We start from the raw sequence: 20440 nt of genomic DNA on the forward strand, positions 1-20440 counted from the left end.
TTAAACCAACAGTCACCTCTAAATTCTGCAATTATGATTTTAAGATATTAACGTTTTTATCAATATTTGAAACTTTTTATCAAAATACATGATATTAATAAATTTACCTGATTCTTATCTGAAGTTATAGAAGAGAGTTTAAATACGGTTAACAATCAACGATATATACAATACGTCAATATAATGTAGTAGTCTGTGATTCGTACTAAAGGGGATAGCATATTTGTAATAGTCTATCACCTTTAAGTTATGTTCAAAAAAATACAAAAAGAGAACGGTTTATCAGTAGAGAGTGAAATTTCAAATCTTAAAGAAAACTATTGTAACACTAGTGAATTTAATCTATCAACCTTTATAGGTCCTCAGAATATAAAAAGATGGAATGCTATAAAGGTTGCATTGTGTTTCAAAACAAACGAAGAATTTGTTACAAAACTATTGGATATTGCTCAAGGATACTTAAACGGGTTTGTTTTAACGATTTTTTTCTTAAATATTTGGGTTCATCGGTCTTTGTGCAAGAATACAAGACTGCTTTTATGAAAGAAGGGAAAGGGGTTTGTATTTTCTGACAGATCAATAAATTGTCAAACATAAACACACCCACGTGGTATACAGATAAAGAAAATATTTAAATTTCTTGCAATGATTAATCGTCTACCTGTATATTATACAGGAAAATTGAAATGAATGTTTATTGAATAAGTACTCGTATTGTTTGACAAATTGTTTTGAAATAAAAATTTATGTTTTTATTATAATTTTTGTATTTATTTTTTATGTTATTTCATTGAAATTTTGCTTCTAATCTATATGATGAACTTTTGTTTGGAACAAGAGTCGGGAGTTACAAAGTATTTATGTCACTAAAGTTAGCAGAGTAATATGAGCAGACAGAAATAACAATAAGCGGAAAATTTAGTGCCATATTACGAAATTTTCCGCTGTGCAATTTTTTTGACATTCTGATATTTTCACGCCTGTTTTTGGAGAGTAAAAAAGCTTCACAAAAAAACTTTTTCCGAGTTTTTTCAGTAGAACTCAGAAAAAATAATTTCTTTCACAACTTGTCCAAAAAATTCATCTATTCAGCATCATTTAATGAGTATTGGTCGAGTACTTAGTCATTTAGGACCTGAGAAAACTCGAAAAAATCATTTTTTTGCCACGTCTTTTTGTGAAGCTTTTTAACTCTCTAAAAACAGGCGTGAAAGTAGCCAATTCCACGCAAGAATAGGAATTTTTTTATCATTCAACAACAAAACATTTAATTATGGAATCATTCTACTTTCATTATCTATTAATTTTGCACATTTAACTTGCTTTGCTATCTTCATTTACAAAGCGGAAAATTTCGTAATTTGGTACTTAATTTTCGGCTTTTTGTTTTTTTTTTGGCTGCTTTTGTGACAAAGTATTCACGTGGACTCTAATTCTTTATATGTTTCCCATAAAAAATATACTTTTTTGTACATTTTCGTTTTATTACACATGTTTTACATATTTATAATTTTTTTTAGGTTATACGAAACAGAAAGTTTCAAACATGACGAAAGTCAAAAAATTAAAAATAAATCTAAAACTTCACAATTAAAAACAGATGAAACTAATTTGAAACCTTCAGTTCAAGGATGCGAATCTGTGAATAATATAAATTTTAATGTTGCCAATATTATAAGTGACACAATTTCTGATAAACCAGCACAAATTCCGAAGACTGAAAATGTGAAACTAACAAAAAAAATGCAGAAAACAAACAAAAATACTGTTGGTAAGAAAAACGTGGAAAAGTTGCAATTACCGCTTAAAGACTTGAAAATTTGTGAAAACAAACCAAACGAAACAAAAATAGAGAAACCTGATGAAAAAGAGAGTAACAATATAGATAAAATAAAAATAAAGTTATGCAATTTATGTAATACCCATCACATACAGGATCACTGCCCAATTAATTTCCCTCATTACATCCTTAATGACTCTATGGAACAACATGAATGGAAGGAAAAGTATAAAGTGATACAAGATATACGAGATAATAAAGATAAATCGGAGTTAAATGAAGAAGATATGTTAAAATACAGTTATTCTCTTTTATCGCTGCCGAATTGCCTGGAAATTATGGATACTAATACATCACACGGATTAGGAATTTTTGCTAAGAGAGATTTGGAACCTTTTACGCAATTTGGTCCTCTCATTGGTAAGCAAACAAGAATTTTTAATACAAAATGATGAGTTTTTTTTGATTATAGATTTATAATAAATAAAATTACTAACAATTTTGACACAGACATGGTAAAATGTAAAATTTTATCGATGTTTTCCAAGTACAGGGCTATAAAGTTGTTATAAATACTAATTATTTGATTCTTATATAGAAACTTTTTGAGATACAGACCCGGGATGTGTGACATTTTACATCATTTTTAATACCCTATCTTATGATATGAGGGATTATGATATAACAGGACCTAAAGTTTGGCGGACGCGTCGGGCAGAATTGTACAAAATGTTTTTTATATAATGGAAATCTTCCATGAATTGTCGTTTTAATGAGATGTCTCAAGTAAAAATTTTTAATTGAAAAAAAAAACATTGACGATGTACAATGTACAATTAAGTTATGTCATAATTACAGACTGTAGTTTTATTTTTACTATTTTCATAATTAATACAACATGCAGACTATAGGGTGATCAAAAACTTTTTACTGGCAGTGTATATTATCGTACTATTTTGAACAGCTGCGTAATAATGATAATTTCAGGAAATAATATTAAAGAAATGGATATTCCTGAGGATGTAAACATGAAAAATATATGGGAAATTAACGATTCATCGGGAAATGTTTATATCGATACTGAAAGTAGTACTGATTCGAATTGGCTTAAATATATAAGGCCGGCTCCTGTAAGGGAAAATAGGAATTTAACTGTGATAACTAAGGATTGTAAATTATATTTTGTAACTATTAAGTCCGTTGCTATCGGAGATGAACTATTGTACTGGCAAGATCCTCCTTTAGCTGCTAATAAGAAGAAAATGGAAAAGACAGGTAAGTGATAAATTATTATATGATTATAAATGTGATACATTTTTCTAATGATTACTGTCCTTTTATAACTTATCCAATTTTCTCGAATACTCTTGCATTTTCTTCGAAATTGATCAGAACTTGGACTATACGATTATGTGGACTGCTACTCCTCATATTTTGAACGTGGACATCCCTGTACATCTAGATTCCTTGAAACGTTTAGAGAATTTATTTTGAACTATCAAAATTGATTGAATACTCTTCAAAAGTAGAACTACGTATTCCACCCGACCAGTTGAACTTGAACGACCCTGTATATCTAGATTTTTTTGAAAACCTTGAAAAATTAATTTTGAATTGAAATTTTATTTTCGAAACAAAATTGACATTTTTAACACCCTTTTAAAGTCGTTATAAATAATTATATTTCATATACTGGGTGGTCAGATAAAAATGAAAGGTTGTTTCTTCAAAACTATGTACAAGGTGGTTCAAAATTTTTTTTCTTAAAAGAACGATTAATTAGTATGGGGTATATACCTTTAGTGAATCGACATTATTTTTTATGTGGTTTTTTATAATTTACATTTACAAATACAGAGAGCTCTATTGATAATGTAATTTTTTATTTTTTCTTGTATTTGGAAATCTATTTAACAAATTCTAAATAGTTACCACCTTTGTACTACGTATTCTACACGACTAGTTGAACTTGAAGACCCTGTATATCTAGATTTTTTTGAAAACCTTGAAAAATTGATTTTGAATTGAAATTTTATTTTAAACCGTCCAAATTGACATCTTTAACACCCTTTTAAAGTCGTTATAAATAATTATATTTCATATACTGGGTGGTCAGATAAATATTAGGTTTCTTCAAAACTATATACAAGGTGGCTCAAAACTTTTTTTCCTAAAAAATTCTAATAAAATGTATGGGGTACCTTTAGTGAACCTACTGAAGGTGATAAAAGGTCGATTGAGTATATGAAAACACCTGAATTTTAATTCTTCTTTCTTAAAATAATCCGGCTCCTTTTTTTATAAACTTTATCAACCAAAATCTATTTTAAAATGATGAAATAACGAAGTTTCATCATTAAATTTTGAAAAAAAAACATAAGTAAAAATAAACATATCGACTTGAATAATTTTGTTATACACAAGGTGATGTGAAATCGCAGTTTTTAAATTTCCCTTAGTTCATATTTGAATTACTAGAAGCTAATGTCTCGTTGGTTTTAAAGTTGTAAAAACGGATTATCTTTCAACATAAACCCCCTTGAGGTCTCATTATTATTAAACGTAAATCGTAATAATTTGAGGTTAATTTAATTCGAATTTGTATGTTTTCTTCTTATTATAAGTGCAAGTTTTATAATACTAATTCATTTACCGACATTAAATCTTTTAATTACATAAAATATCGAACTTCATCTTGTACACTTCTAATTAAAATTGATTTGATTTAATGTCAGACCTTATTATACTCACCCCTGGTTTACACGGGTCGAGTAAAGCCGAAACCAAAGAAAAAAAACAAAAACTTAAAACCAAGAAATGTTAAAAATCGAAAAGTCTGGTTATGAAGTAATTGTGATATGAGCCTACATTGAAATTAATACTTTTGATACCTTCTTAACCAACATTTAAACCAGGTTTTTTTGTTCAATTCCTCTTCCAAAACTTTTTATATTTGTTTTAATATAACCTTATCAGCTCCTTTAAAATATTTTCTAACTCGGGTCTCAAAGTCTTACCGAGCAATTAAGTTGAAACAAATCAACAAGTCAATCTCCCGAAAAATCGACTTACTCGACTCGTGTATACCAGGCCTTAGCACTTAGAATTTCTTGCATATCAACGTTTCAGTTACATAACTTAGGACTGTTATATATCAATTTTTTTTATTATTAGCATGTGGTGGTTGTAACATCGATTTTAGTCATCCGCAATATTATAGAATACATTGTTCAATATTCCATGATATCAGATTTAGTTTAACCATAAGAAAATACCATTGTAAAATATGCGGGGTGGCGGTTTTGGGAAAAGAAAATATAATGAAACATGCGGCGGAGTTACATAACGGACAAGGCGCTTACCAGTGTCAATTTTGTAAAAAAGTAAGTAAAACTTCAAAATAGAAAAAAAAATTTTCAAAAAAATATTAATAACTTATTGTCGAGGTTAGAATTTATTGTTGCTTTGTTTACAAAAATCAAAATTATTGTCTATGTTTGCAGGTGAATAATGTTATTAAAATTGTTTATTTTTTAATGAACCAATGGATTTTTACCTCTTACTCAAAATAATAATTGTTCGGAATGTCTTCATTCATTTTACAAGTTTTTTTTCGATTAATATTTTCAAACTACATTTTCGACTACATACTCTCAACTTGTTGTTCATATCACAATCCTATTAGGTAGGCAACCTCTTATACACCCTTCTTTCTACTATGACTCCCTTGAAAATATGCAACTCATATTTCAAATATACTTTCCCAATTTATCGTTGTCTTACTAAATTTATCTTCAAGTTCTTATTTGAATTGTAAATTAGTGATTGTATATTGTAAATCTGAATTTATATCAACCCCATTTTTATCTGAAAACACCCCTTTATTATTAAAGAAAAAATATGATGATAGTGTTAACAACCATCAAAACTTTATTGCTTTCTAATTTCTTATAGGTTATTAATAAGATAGTTTGTTTACTGGATAGTGACGTCAAAGCGCTCCGATTGTGCGTTTTTAGTCACGTGTTAATGAATTAATCAATTTATTGTGTGAAAAATAATTAAAACATGTGTCAACATCCTTATATAGTGAGATTATTCATTATTTGTAGTTTTTTTTGCGTTTAAATTATTTGGAAATGCATCGAACTTATGGTTGTTCTTCGAATCCTCACCGTTCCAGACCGCTTTGTGACTTTTGCGGTCAAAAATTTTGCCAACCGCAAAAACTGAGGATCCACATCAAGCGTATGCACAGCGGTGAGTATCTATAATTCAATTAATGTACATTCTTATGTACATGTACATGTATGTATGTATGTACAATGTATATTCTTATCGTTTTTATTATAAATCAATCGTTCACCATGTATAATTTGACTGTACTATAAAGTGACATACCTCACACCTACAGCAAATTTTTAAGAACTGAAATTTTGTCATATATAAAATTCTAATCAGTGAATATGGAGTTCTTGTTTTTCCTTAAATGTTCGTAAAGTATTGAGCTATCGGCAAAACCGCATTCCATGTACCCTCGTTCTTGAAAAAAATGTCTTCCTTCCTAATCCCGCTAATCCCTAATCTTGCTAACCTCAAGTAGTCAAAACAACCGGTGCTAATGAGAGTGTGGACACAACAAATATAATATACAGGGTGTTTCTGAATGCGACGGAAACAGTTTGTTAAATGGATGAATTTATACACACTGTATATTTTATTTACGGAATTCATTTATACACTAGCACTAAATACAGTACACTATGCACTAACACTTATTACTATTTACTAATACACTTATCACTAATTTATTTATATACAAGACTACAACATAATGTAAACAGGTTATAAAAACGATACAAAGATTTGCTGCCGCATCCGCCATTCTTTATATTAATATAATAGAACAGGATCGGCTTTACGATATATATCAGTAAGCGAATTCGTAACATTATGATTGGTCGTTCATATAATGAAATTTCCTTAACCCACCCCTTTCAGAGATATTACCTCCCTACAAGCAAGTGAATAAATTTATTTTCCTTGATTTCAAAGAACGTTAAAAATTTTATAAATTTCATGTATCCACAAAGGTATTTTTTTTTAATTAAAATTAACATTTAAAGGAATGAAATTATCAACCATTAGCTTACTTATTACCAAGATTTAATTGAAATTAAAATATTACTCAAAATTTATATTTATTTACAAATAGTTTTCAACATTAAAGTTTTTTCCTAGTACCATAGAATTAATAATAAACAAGATAAGGGTTGTTAATCCCACCCTCTTATAATATAATTTTATTTAAAAAAGAATACCGGTTGTTAGGCGTTTGCAATTTAAAAAATTTGAAATACATTAATTTTGAGAAAAATAATTGAAAACTCAAAATTAATTACCGCTTTGTAGGGGTATAATTTTTTATAGTAAAACCCCACGGAAAATCACTCGAATTTTGTGACATGAATTTATAAACAGTTTGTTAAATGGTTGGGTGAATTTGCACACTGTGTAGTTCACTTACAAAATTTATAAACTAGCACTAAATACACTAAACTATTCGCTACACTATGCACTAACACTTATAACTATTTACTAATACTTAACACACTAATTTATTTATATTCAAAGGCTTTCTAGATAATTCGGATTCTAAACTGTCTAAACCAACAAAAAGGTCGTCTTAGAAATTATTTCGGTAATATAAACTTCTAATTAATATAAATCTAGTTATATTCGAGAATTTCAAGTCAAGTGAAATTGTTTTTTTAATTTATTCATTTTAGATTTATCTGAAGTCCTTAAAGAATTTCAATGTAAAAGTTGTTTGAAAGTATTGGGATCGAGGGCCGCTTTACAAAGGCATTCCAAAGAGGTGCATCAAAAACAAACGGAAACTAATTGCTCTTGTTCGATATGCGGAAAAAGTTTCCAAAACAAATCTAACCTCAAAATACACATGCTAACTCATAGCGGAATAAAACCTTTCAAGTAAGTATATCAAACGTCATTTTTGAAAGATACGAGATGATTTTGTGGAGAAAATAGTGTTTCGAAGCTAATATATACGAGGGCATGCCCAAATATAATTGTTTTTAAAATACTCTCCATTATAATTAATACCTTTTATTCAACGGAGCTTCCACTGTTTGAAACCAAGGAATGGGTTCGTTTTCTGGTTAGATTTACTTTAATTTAGATTAGTTTCACTTCAGATTAACTTAGATTTACTTTAGCTGCGATTTTACTTCAGCTTAGGTTGGGTTAGAATTACTTTACCTTTAATTATGTTTATAATCACTTTATCTTTAGAGTGAAATACCATATCTTCAATTAGGTTACTTTTACTTCAGATTAGGTTGGGTTAGAACTACTTAAGCTTGAATGATGTTGGGCTAGAATTACTTTAATTATAATTAGGTTAGGTTAGAATTACTTAGATTAAGTAAAATACTATAGCTTCAATTAGGTTAATTTTACTTGACATAGATTGGGTTAGAATTACTTTAGCTTCAATTAGGTTGGGTTGAAAGTAAACTTCACTTTAGCTTTAAGTTAGAATAATTCTAGCTTAGGTTGGATTAAATTCACTTTAACTGCAATTAGGTTAGGTTATATTCACTTTAACTAAGATTAGGTTAGATTTACTTTAGCTTTAATAAGGTTAGGTTTACTTCAGCTTCGATTAAGTTACTTCTACTCTGTTTTCGATCAGTTTAGGGATAGCCATTTTATGCAATTTATAGACCCATTTCAAAAAACCAAACCGGAAATTAACTATTCCAATTATTTTTATAACGGGAAAGACTAATTTCGGAATCCGGGACCTCGATAAATGGATTCTACAACTTCGAAAACGCTTAACTAACGTATTTTTATTTATTATTTCAAGTAGTTTTAAATTAATTTTTATGTTTATTATTAGGTGCGTTACGGAGACTTGTAAAGCTGCCTTTACAACAAAACAATGCTTACAATTTCATTATAAAAAAATTCACAATTACACCGAAGAAAACATGCCGAAAATAGAAAGAAGCATTGATTATACATTTCAAGCATATAGTGGTAGCAATCACGATAAAAAAGAAGACGAAATAACAAAAAACGAATCTACTCAAGAATATCGTGTCAATTCGGATGAAGGTAGTAAGTATTTGGGAGTTTTATCGATGTTTCTTTTTCTATAGTCTATAGTTAGGTTAGTGGATGGTCAGAGACACGTACGCCATTTGATAAGTCCTTTATGCCCTCACTTAAAACTACCGACGTTTAGAAAAAGATAAACAAGCAACTTGACTTGATTCTTTTAACGTCACTAGGCAAATTGTGCAGCTGGCCTAAATGTTTAGGCACTTACCGATGACGTGGTCTGCAGTTTTCTCCTCCTCTATGCATCAGAGGCATTCCAAATCATCTATAATGATGATGTCTGGTTAGAAGGCTAGTGACCGTATAATCGGGCACCGTGGCTTGAACTTTTTAATCCTCTGAGATTACCGTGTCCGGTTAGAAGGCCAGTGACCAGTCGCCTGTTTAAATGAATTTGTTGATTTTTCGGACAAACATAGAAGTGTATCTTCGCTTGTGTAATGCCAGATGTTAGATTAGATTAAATTAGATGAGCTAAGCCGTAAAGGTGGTAAATCTACCTCGCTAGCACTTTGACCTATTGATCAATTGTGTACCCGTGACTATTCACCAGTCAAGTAGCAACGATTTTTCTTAGTGAGCTACCTGTCAGGGGGCTATGCGGCTTTGGTGGTACAGAAACGACTAAAACTGTCGGGAGTTTGTCCGATGTTCTTCAGATGTTCAACGGCCAGTATCCAGTGAGCATACCAGTAAATCTCCTTTCCTCGTCTTTGTTCGGTGAAAGGGCATTTCGAAACTAGTTGGTAGAAGAAGAGAGAAATATTTTCGATTGTTCCAGACCTGGGGCCTCATTCCATATTTCTGATTTCATAGGGAAACCTATGAAAGGTTGTAGCCCTATGGCCTTTTTTCCCAATGTGTTTCCTTTCATCTTCTTTTTCTGATTAATTTTTTTTTTCAGGTGAAGACAGCGAAAACGTGGACGATCCTATATCGTCGATTAAAAAAGATCGAATCAAAACCCCGCCACCCCAGGAAGAATACAACAAAACTAACCTTAAAGTGTTGAGTAAAGGTTCGAAAAAATGGATCGGCGACGATTTACCTACTGAAAATATATATTCCGTGGAAAAACTTAGTAGAGACGATTTTCCGAATATATCTTTACAAGAAAACGAAATATACGATCGAAATAAACTCGTCGGTACCGAATTTAACCGACAAGAACCATCTAACGCTAGTTTATTGGTCGAAGCTGCTTTAGATTCGGTTTGTAACGAACCTAATATCGATATAGACGGTACGCCGAATTGCGCGGACTCTTTAGTAAACAATTTATATAATCTAACACAAAACGATGTGTCGTGTATAAACGATTCGAGAGATATCAGTTTAATTTCGCCTTCAGTTAACGATCACGTTTCCGTTACCGACGAATTAAACGACGAATTGAGACAGGATAACAGCATCGGTATGCACTATTCCAATTTTCATCAAAACGATTTTAGTCCACCGCATACGCCCGATATCCACCGATCGAATTTCGTAAGGAATTACATAAACAGTTTATCGCCGCCAAACGCTAATAATACATCGCCAAATCCGTCTAGATACGATTTATTCGGACACCAAGTGAACCCCGACCATTTATCCAGCGACGATAGTAACGGAATGACGGTACAAAATCTCAGTTTACACGCCAAAAACGACATACAATTAGATTTGTCTTTATACAAAACCTACAAATCGAACAATCAAGATTATATAAGGAAATTGAAGCTCGACGACGATATCGACGTTATTAATAACGATTTACCGGTACGAAACGTTGACGATAATAAAGAACAATCGGAAAGAGACGAATTACCAACGGAAATTCGAAATAAATTCGATATAGATTTAGATTTGAGGTTAAAAGGTTACGACACCGTCGATACGGACACTTTAAGACGAAATCACGTTTACGACGCCGAACTCGATTTCAGAAATAAAACTTACGATTTAATCGATACCGTCGAAAATAGAAACAAATACGATTTAATTGAAAACGATTTCAGAAACGACAGAAATTTCGAACCGCTAATATTAAATTCCGAATTACAAGGTTTGGATATGTCAGCGAGAAGTTTTCACAATTATCCGAATATGAATCGTTATCGGCCGTTATATCCAGGCGATGTAGATTTGAGGTTGAATTATAGCCCGCCGCCTCCGACTTATACTCACGCAGATTTGTTACGAGTCGTTTCGTTGGATCTAACACCTCCCGGAAGACATAGCGTCGATTTAAGTTTGAGGAATCATCCTTTGCATCCCATCGCTAATACTCGATTATTGACAGACGGTTTGCAGAATAATCCTCACAGATTATTGGATCAGAGTCGATTGTTGAACGCGGATTTGCGTCATTTGATAACCGATAACGGGAATCCGAGGATTTTGACGGATCATAGTACGTCCAGGATATTGAATAACGAGTTAATTCCAGCGGATGAGTCGAGGGTTATATCGGATCAAACGAGATTGATGGATCAGGGAAGGTTGATCGGCGACGGTAGGATTTTAACTGCGGCGACGACGACGCCTACCGGTGCCGTATCTCCAGTTCAAGGTTTCGGTAGTTACGGCGTGACTCAAAATCCTTATCATCATTCTACGAGGACTCACGTTACTTCTCCTACTACCGCAGCATATCATTATCCCGCGTATTATTGATCGTTATACTTAAAGTGGATAGTTTAGTCCCGAAAATGGGTCTGCAAAAGGTGGGGTAAGTTACTTTGAGGTGTCTAAAATAGATCTGTCAAAAATTATAGCTCGGGTAGGGATAGAAAATTGTTTTTTTCTTGTTAATTTTAGACAAATAGTTAAAGATAGAAACAAAAACTTCAAAAACAAAGTTTTAGGCCTTTTTTTACTTTACACTTAAATTTTTTAATATTATTAAGAGAGGGATATGTATTGGGGGGCGACAACCTCGAATTATAAAAAAAGTTCTGTGTTTCGCTATTTTTTAAAAGGTAAACGAAAAGGTATAAGTAAAAAAACAAATGAGGAAGCCTTTGAAAAAACAGTTGTACAATCAAAGACTGATTGATAGTGTAGCATTACAAGTATATCCATTTTTTTAGAGTGATACAAGGAAAAGATGGTAGTGTTCAATTTTGAACTCCAATTTTTGATCTAATTGCAATAATTGGACAAAATATCAATATTAAGAAACAAAAAATGTTTTCAAACATTGCGACTCGATTATTTTACCCCACAGTAGGTTGTTTTGTAGGTTATATTATGTAGCATCTCTGTGATTTTATGTGTAATATATATTATCTTAAATTTAATATGTATCTAGTTTCCATTCGATTTAATCCCAATTTTATTCTAGAGTTAAGAACTTAGAACTAGATTATGAATTTTCCAATACAATGTTTGATTCATGTTCACAATTTACTAAAAAGGTAAATATTATTCAAAACCCCATTATTTTAGGTTTGTTATCTTTGGAGGTTATGTTTTCAGTACAAATTTTAACCTAACTTGTTATGTGAAGAAGCCAAGGAAAAAAGTAAAAAGAAAAGCTACGAAAAGCCCTTAAGAGACAAATAAAGTTTGACTCACAAACAGAGAAAGCAACAAAAATAGTGAGCTCATTACATAGTTTTAATGGGAGAGAGTTTTATACATACAATCAATATAATTATTAAATATATATATATATATATATATATATATATATATATATATATATATATATATATATATATATATATACATATATATGTGTGTGTGTGTGTGTGTGTATGTGTATATGTATATGAAAATATGTGTTCCAAGCCTCCAATAATAATACTGTTCCAAACCACCCCCGAATAGAAAGCATTGGAACACTTGGGAGGGTTGTTTGGATTCAACATCATCCAATATCCCAAAGTGATCCAACTAGGGAAACCTTCAGTTTCGTTCTAATTAATACCGTAGAAAAGGTAAGGCAAGTCAAGGGATGCGACCTAGGGAGAGAAGAAGACGTAAACCGCTTTCAAAACATCAAACCGCGCACCTTTCACCACTTCATTTCCTTTTTTTTTGAGGGGTCACTGAAGGAGATAATAGGGCAGCGATTTACTGCATTATGGAGTAGATTTGGTCACTGGGGCAGATAATAGGGGCGAGTTTCATTGCGTTGTGGAGGAAAGAAGGTAACTAATGCCAATATTAGGAGCGTAATTATTCTCTGCGTTTTGAAGGAGAGTTGGTCCCCGAAACTGATAGTAGTGAGCGATTTACTACGTTGTAGAGGAAAGTGGGCCACTGAAGGTGAAGTAGAGGCGTAATTCACGTAAGTTGTGGAGGAAAGTAGGTCACTGGAGAAGATAGTAATTGTGCGATTTATTGCCATTGTCTACTTATGACACTGTTTCTTCTGCTGAAGATGGAAGTTCTAGACAAAATATCACCAGATAAAAAAATGGTAAAGTAATATTAGACCCTTCGTGGTTTTTTCGAAACCACTCTGGATATGTATCAAAAGAAAATTTCCATATTAAAAAATTGAGGATACCTCAAAATGTTTCACTTTATTTATTACTCTTAAAAATATCGGATAATACAGTCTGATCTTGTCTCTTTACGCTTTTCATCTCCAAAACTTTATGGAATTCCGTGAGTTGACTGTCCGGTAACAACTTTTTATACTGCTCAACAAAATTCTTAGCCGGTTCGATGGGTGTCATAACAACTTTCAAAATCATTTCAGCTCTAGTCATACCTTTGGTGACAACTTTAACGTACGCCGCCGGTGCAGTGCGGTTAATTTGCGACGCTATTGACGGCAGATTCAGTAATACGGTTTTCAACATGTGAGTATCTAGAAGAAGTTGTTCGGCACCTTCGGTATTGATCGGTTTGCATTTGTATATGCTTTGGATAAATTTAGGTATGAAACTGTTGGCGAATTTTATGCAGAATTGAGTGAAGTATTTTCTTGAATGTGACAGGTTTTCTCGTATTATAGGAACGTTGGTTTTCAGGTGAGTGGTAATTGAGGTTATGTATGAACTTTGATCACCGACGGTGTCGACGTTCTGCCATTGGACCTATAATACAAAAAAAAATAAAAATTATTAAAATATAAATGTATTTTTTATTCTCCTTCCTCTTCTCATAAATTTTTTTAACATTATTATACAGGTAGAAGTGAAAGAACTTAAAAGACCTCCTCATACAACATTTTTCAATCTTCTAAAAATTCTCTTTTAATTTCCGTTCCACTATCACTAACTAAAGATTATGGAACTCAGATTTGAAGATGCTTGAACATTCTATAATGCCAATAAAATTTGCATTGGACTCTTATTATATGAGTTTGTTCGTATTTCGAAAAGGAGCAATATGACATGACATTTTATAGAAAGAAAAGGTGAATCCCGTAATTTAGAAAATTCCTAGCTTATTAGAGCTGATGATGGGTCTAAAAATCATATATATCTATTATAAAAATCAAGAACAAAATAGTAAGGAACGGAAACTCGAAAGCTGAAGTTAACTTTTTGATGTGAAGATTCACTTAAATCTAAAAGATCTATTGTGCTCATCATCTACTGAATTACCAAGTAAATCCTCCTCCATCGATTTTTTTTGTTTATAAAGGAAGGAACTTATAAAGATTTCCTGTTACAACTCAAGATATATGAAATCATGCGACTCACAAAGATCTTTGTTGTAAGCTTTATGAGGTGATGATTCACTGAGATCTGAAAGATTTCTCAGTTTCCAAAAGGACCAAAAACCCAAAAACAACCCTTCTATCCTTACCCAGGTTCCAAAAATATCGAAAACATTCCTTTGTCAATATTATTTTTACCCAGAAAAGGGGGAGTTACGTGAAAAGATCCTATTACAACTCAAGTAATATAAAGTCATCCTTTAATATACACAGAAATATTGGTGTCATGAGCTTGAGAACTTTTTGAAACTTTTCTAAACCTCACTGAGTTATATGGAGATATCTTCTTACAACTTAGTAATATGAAGCCATTCTGTAATATATACGCAAATATTTTTGTTGTAAGCTTAATGAGGTGATGATTTGCTGGATCTGGAAGAGTTTTTTTGCCTCTCTATTCAATTTCTAAGGACTGTCCCTGAAACTATGTTTGTGTGTATGAACAAGATAGCTTCATATTACTTGTGTTGTAACATTATCTCTTACCCTATCCAATAAGATCACAGTTTTTGAGCCTTGCATTCACCTATTTTATACGTAGGTGTTTCCTCTTCCAAATCAAACAAACTGCAATAGTCTCTTTCACTAGTTTGAGTTTCTTAAGGTGTCCATGTTCGTTCAAGAGATATTTTATCTTCTTTCTTCACTAGTTCATCATCAATCATATTTACTTCTAATCCAATTGATTCTGGTGACTATAACGACTACATTCGTCTCTTTCTACCAGTTTTAGAATTTTAAGGTGTCTATTCAGGTGACAATATCCTGTTGGCAACCTTTATTGGAAATTTATTTCACCTAATGCATAATTCCAATATCATCTGGTCATAGTTTGCCAGTAGTCCAATAGCTTGTCTTAACCCAACAATGTTGTCACAGTAGTTCAATCTTCTTTTTTTCTAAATATTTCCAATATTGTATAAGTGCTGGTCTCTCTTCTTCACTAGTTTAACATCTTTCTGATTTACTTTTAGGTAAAAACCCAGAACAGTTAATATAAATTAGTTATGTATAATAGTGTATTAAAAATATAAAGTAGTTGTGTGTAGTGAAGTAGAAATAAATTAGTGTTTGAATTTATCCCACCCGATACTAACCTTACTCATTGCTGTCAATGCAGGTTCGCATGAATTTTCTAAATCTTGTACTAATAATTGAATGCAATTTGATATTACTCTAGAAAATAAACGTATCAACAACAATATTCATATACTCGTAGAGGTTTGTTTTGACTCACTTATGGAAATTATCTTGTTCTTTAGTCAAATCAACTTGGTCCGCCATCGAAGGTACTATTTTTTCTTTTAATTTATCCTGCAGTTGTTGAGTGGTTTCTAAACAATATTCGGCTGTGGTTAATATATAACAAATTTTTGTTTGTTCTTCTTTACTGAACCTAAGAGTACAAATATAACAAAAAATAGATGAAAATACTATTGTAGTGAGAGATATGATAAATACAGGAAAAGAACATGGAGCTTGATTAACTTATCAAGTTTTGTTTCAAGAAAATAAGAAGTACCTCAAGAGATATTAAAATCCATGTATGATAAAGTGAATACTGTTTGTGAGTGGTATAAATGGAAATGTATCATTTAATTATCCTTAGACCTTAAAAATAAGCAAAAATGTGCGAAAAATCAGTTCAAAGGAAAACGATTTTATTAGTGGCTCTGGTTCCTGATATTGAGAAGGCTAAAACTGAGAAAATGAAATCCATTCTCAAAGAAACCTTCAAGGGCATTACTTTAACCTATACCTCATACTCTGGCATCTATTAGATTGAGATCAGGATTGTTAAACATTGCTTGGATTTCGATTTATTTATTCAAGAAGAGAAAATAGAGCAAAAAGTGGTATAAAATTGTCAACAATATACCTATTTTATATTATAAATCAAGTTTTGTTACAAGAAAAAAGAAAACGAATAGTGCCTCGCTGAAAGTTAAAATCCATCTATGATGATAAAGTGGTAGCTCTAAAGACTGTTTGCAAATGGTATTGTCGATATACCAAAAGATATGGATCAGTTAAGGTCGAGGTGGTCTTAAACTTCCTTGAAAATATCTCCTCTCCTAATCTTTTAGTTGATTTTCATACCTGGTTAATTCTCCTTCTTTCAACAAAGACGAAAAGTTCTGTATCAATCCGGACGTTGATATTTTCTGCAAATCTTTGGTGAAATTTTGCACCGAAGTACCTAAACTTTGTGGTTCTATTTTGGGTAAATTGCTCAACAACAATTTTTCCGCATATTCATGTAAATATTTCTGAAAAGTTTTAGTGAGATTCAACATAGTTTGACCATTATCCAGTTGGTTACATTGTATCATACTCTTCTTATAAAATACAAATAGATCTGGACAACTGGGTAATATGGAAGCTTGTGTTTCAGTCGCTTCTGTAGGTTTACTTTGTTTCTGATCCAAAACGAAACGTTCAATCAAATCAGCCAGATTTCTATCTACACTTTCGATGTAGATTTCTAAATGGGGGATGAAACACCTACCTAAAAATAAAAGGAGATTTTTTTTGTTCATAAAAAGCACTAATGAAATAAAAATATAAGCCAGGTACAAGGAAAACTATCAAAAACTATTTTCTTACAGTCAAAACAGTCTTATTCTTGATCAATTGAGATAAATAATCAATTAATGACACTTTTAGATAGAAAGGTGATTATGGAAAGTATTTTTTTTATTAGTATAATATTTGATGGATATTTCCCTGTAGATATGCCATAATGATTTTTCATTTATTTTATTTTTCAAATTATTTACTCATATGTTCTTTGTTTCATCTTAACTTGATGTTTCTTATGTTTAGAGGTTATTGAAGACCAGCACATGTTTCCTTGCAAGCTCTTCATTTCTGCTGGTGCTAGCTACCTGAACTAGCGGTCTCCTGTTCCTATAATCTCATGCTTCATGTTTTCCAAATTGAACACCAGCTGTAGTCCTCTAACATATGTTTTTCTCTCTTTTTGTTTCTTGAGGTTAGACAATGTTGAAGACTTGCACTGTCTTTTTCTGCTGTTGTCACTACCACTAGGTTTTTCTTAGAACTATTTGACTATATATTCTGTTAATGCCAGTTAACTCAACACAAATGAAGTCTAATCCCCTATCTTCGCCTCTAACTTGATCTTTCTTATGATTAGAGGATGTTGTAGACTAGCTCATGTTTCCTCGCAAGCTCTTTATTACTGCTGAAGCTGGCTACTTGCTACCTGACCTGGCAGTATCTTTTGCTTCATGGTTTTCAAGTTTAACAATATTGAGGATCAGTTCTAGTCCTCTAATACCTGTTTTACTTTCACTTTGTTTTTTGAGGTTAGAATATGTGTCAGTACTACTAGATTTTTCATAGAACTATATTTCACTGTTGATAAACACTTGATTTAGTTGGTTTTCTTTGAATTTGTTGAATCATTTTAAGAAAAAATCCCGAGTCTCCAATTGTTGAAATCATTTCACTACTAGATTATGATATTAATAATCTGTTCGTTTGGGACATATCTATGAAGACCGCAGTTTTTTACAAAATATTTACAATGTTCAAATACAGAAGTTTGTCAAAATAAAAAATTGTATGAGTTCATAAGTAAGTCACCTAAAAACTTATTAAATGAATATAATTTCAACTCTATTTACCTATAAGTCCGTGGAATGCAGATGAATTAATATCCTCAATTTTACCATCATCGTTATGTTTATTGTCATCCCCGTTATCTTTAGAAGCATCACTATTTTCATTCAATGTGATACCGGTGAATCTCCTAGCTAAAAGTCCTTCGAATGCAGAAGTTTTTTGAATGGCATAAAGTAACAGTTTCACATCTATTTCATTCTTTCTCTTCACCATAATTTTCGATAAGGCTTCTCTGGTATCATGACAAAATTGAACTGCTATTCTCTCTGATACTTCCCAATTTTGTGGAAACATATTACCTAATCTATCTTCAAATTCCAATAAATGTTTCTTTATCCAAGAATACCTTTTGTCTATTTTATCTAACCAAGCTGTATCTTCTGTTTCTTGGAACAAATGACTGTATTCTTGTAACTGTATATTCACAAACCATTTTAGCAATTCCTTTTTCACTTTGGGATCTAATATCGAGAGCACCAAACATGCCTGAGCTAGCTGTTTGTTTGGAATAGCAGTTTTTGTATTTGAACCTACGAAACTAATCATTATAGAAACTTTGAGAAATATATAAGATAATGCTATCTAGCAGATTGTGTAACTTACCAGAAAATGCCTCTTTAAAGTCGTGTGTTATCTGTTCTGCTAATTCAAAGTGTATAGATTTGACTTGATCACTCAAACTCTTTATTTGTGGTATATTGGAATAGTTCTCAAAATGGGTCATAACTTCACTTATAGCTTGTAGTGGTAGCACTATTTCACCATACAATCTTCTCTGTGTGAGAGATTTCAGTGTATCAACCCCCCCAACTAACATGTGCAAATGATTCAGAGTGGTTATAGCCAGGGTTAAATTTCTTTTCGCAGAATCAAGTTGTTTTATGTCTCTTGTTATTTCACGGACCATTTCTTCAGACTTTTCCGCTTGTTCCTTAATGTCAGTAATATGTGCAAAAAGTTGTTTGATGACCTAAAAACTCTCAAATATAATTCCTACATCAACCATTTCATCAGCATTATTCAAATATTTTTCTGATGATCTATTGCATAAATATTTGTGCACAAACCTTATATATTTCATAAGTCATTTGAAAAGTATAGTGTATAACTCATGTAGAAAATTTGATATTTCGCACAAGTGTGACAAGCAGATGAACTAAAAGATGCGAATTATTTTCAACCCTAGTTTATCATCTTGTCAAATTTGTATGAAATATCAATTTGTCCGCAATATTTTCACAAAACTAATTTCCTATACCAAACAAAAAGTTTTTATTTAATTATTATGAATGTTAAAACTAATTTTTCAACAACAATATACACTAGAAAAATATGAATTTTTACAATTTGGAAATGATAAATTTACGCCCACATTTATGAATATAATAATTCCATTGAAAATATTAAAACTATATCTAACAGATAATCTAGAATCTACTAAGCACCTAAAATAAGAAAAACATTTAATAAGATATGCTTTCATAATAAATTTTTTAAGTACAACTTACAAAGAAATTGAAAATAAACTACTATGTTCAAGCTAGACAAAAAATGATAAGATTGCTTCAAAGTAAACTTGGAATTCATTTAAATTTTTATAAACTAAATGAATTTATTCAAGTCTTTAAAAGCATTAAAAAAAGTTATGGTACAAAGTATAATACTAAATTTATATATAAGTAAATTATTATGTTTGAACAAACCTTTTGTGCTTCTTCTAAAGCTTGTCTTCCTTCTTCACTTGCTGTTATTTGACTACGAACGACAGTACTTATTTCATTATCTATCGAACTTATTTTATTTTCAACTTTAAATACAACTTCGTCTATATTTGATAATGATTGTTCAGTTGGAAATAATGAATTAATATAATCGATGCTGTTAAAATCAGGTTCATCTAGAGGATCTTTACTAGGAAATACCTTCAAATAAGGGTAATTTTGATTTGTTCTTACTAAAAAGACGGACACTAAGTTACCTCTTCAATTGCTTTTTGAACTATAGGAGGAAAAGTGATAAATAGATTTTCATCATCAATTTCTTCTTCAATATCCATGTTTGTAAATATTTGTGACTAAACTATGAACTACCGAAAACGTCACAATATACTATAACCTAAAAAAATGATACTCTTCTTCTTCAATTAGATATTCTGATGGACAAATATTCATTACCATCTCTATGCAAATATT

At 31.3% G+C, this 20440-nt stretch overlaps 2 protein-coding genes across 3 annotated transcripts; one reads left to right on the forward strand and one right to left on the reverse strand.

Annotated features, from left to right (window-relative positions):
- The first annotated feature begins 187 nt into the window (after positions 1-187).
- LOC130896435 (uncharacterized) lies at positions 188-12216 on the forward strand. The gene is made up of 8 exons (XM_057804565.1): positions 188-467; positions 1521-2200; positions 2768-3055; positions 4955-5163; positions 5893-6040; positions 7570-7774; positions 8709-8929; positions 9837-12216. Exons 1-8 carry the CDS (start codon positions 250-252, stop codon positions 11588-11590), a joined length of 3723 nt encoding a protein of 1240 aa, XP_057660548.1. The 5' UTR covers positions 188-249; the 3' UTR covers positions 11591-12216.
- A 1214-nt stretch (positions 12217-13430) lies between these two features.
- Positions 13431-20436, reverse strand: LOC130896379 (vacuolar protein sorting-associated protein 53 homolog). 2 transcript variants are annotated; one of them, XM_057804409.1, is made up of 8 exons: positions 20227-20436; positions 19952-20170; positions 18852-19218; positions 18251-18778; positions 16698-17106; positions 15835-15993; positions 15695-15773; positions 13431-13968 (listed from the first exon to the last, which is right to left on the reverse strand). In XM_057804409.1, the coding sequence occupies exons 1-8, from the start codon at positions 20302-20304 to the stop codon at positions 13450-13452; spliced, it is 2358 nt and encodes a 785-aa protein (XP_057660392.1). In that variant the 5' UTR covers positions 20305-20436; the 3' UTR covers positions 13431-13449. The 2 variants fall into 2 exon arrangements, with proteins under 2 accessions (XP_057660392.1, XP_057660391.1); XM_057804408.1 differs by having other exon boundaries at positions 18251-18802; positions 20227-20367.
- Between the last annotated feature and the right edge of the window lie 4 nt (positions 20437-20440).

Source organism: Diorhabda carinulata, chromosome 7 (assembly GCF_026250575.1).
Source record: "Diorhabda carinulata isolate Delta chromosome 7, icDioCari1.1, whole genome shotgun sequence".
Taxonomy (NCBI): Eukaryota; Metazoa; Arthropoda; class Insecta; order Coleoptera; family Chrysomelidae; genus Diorhabda; species Diorhabda carinulata.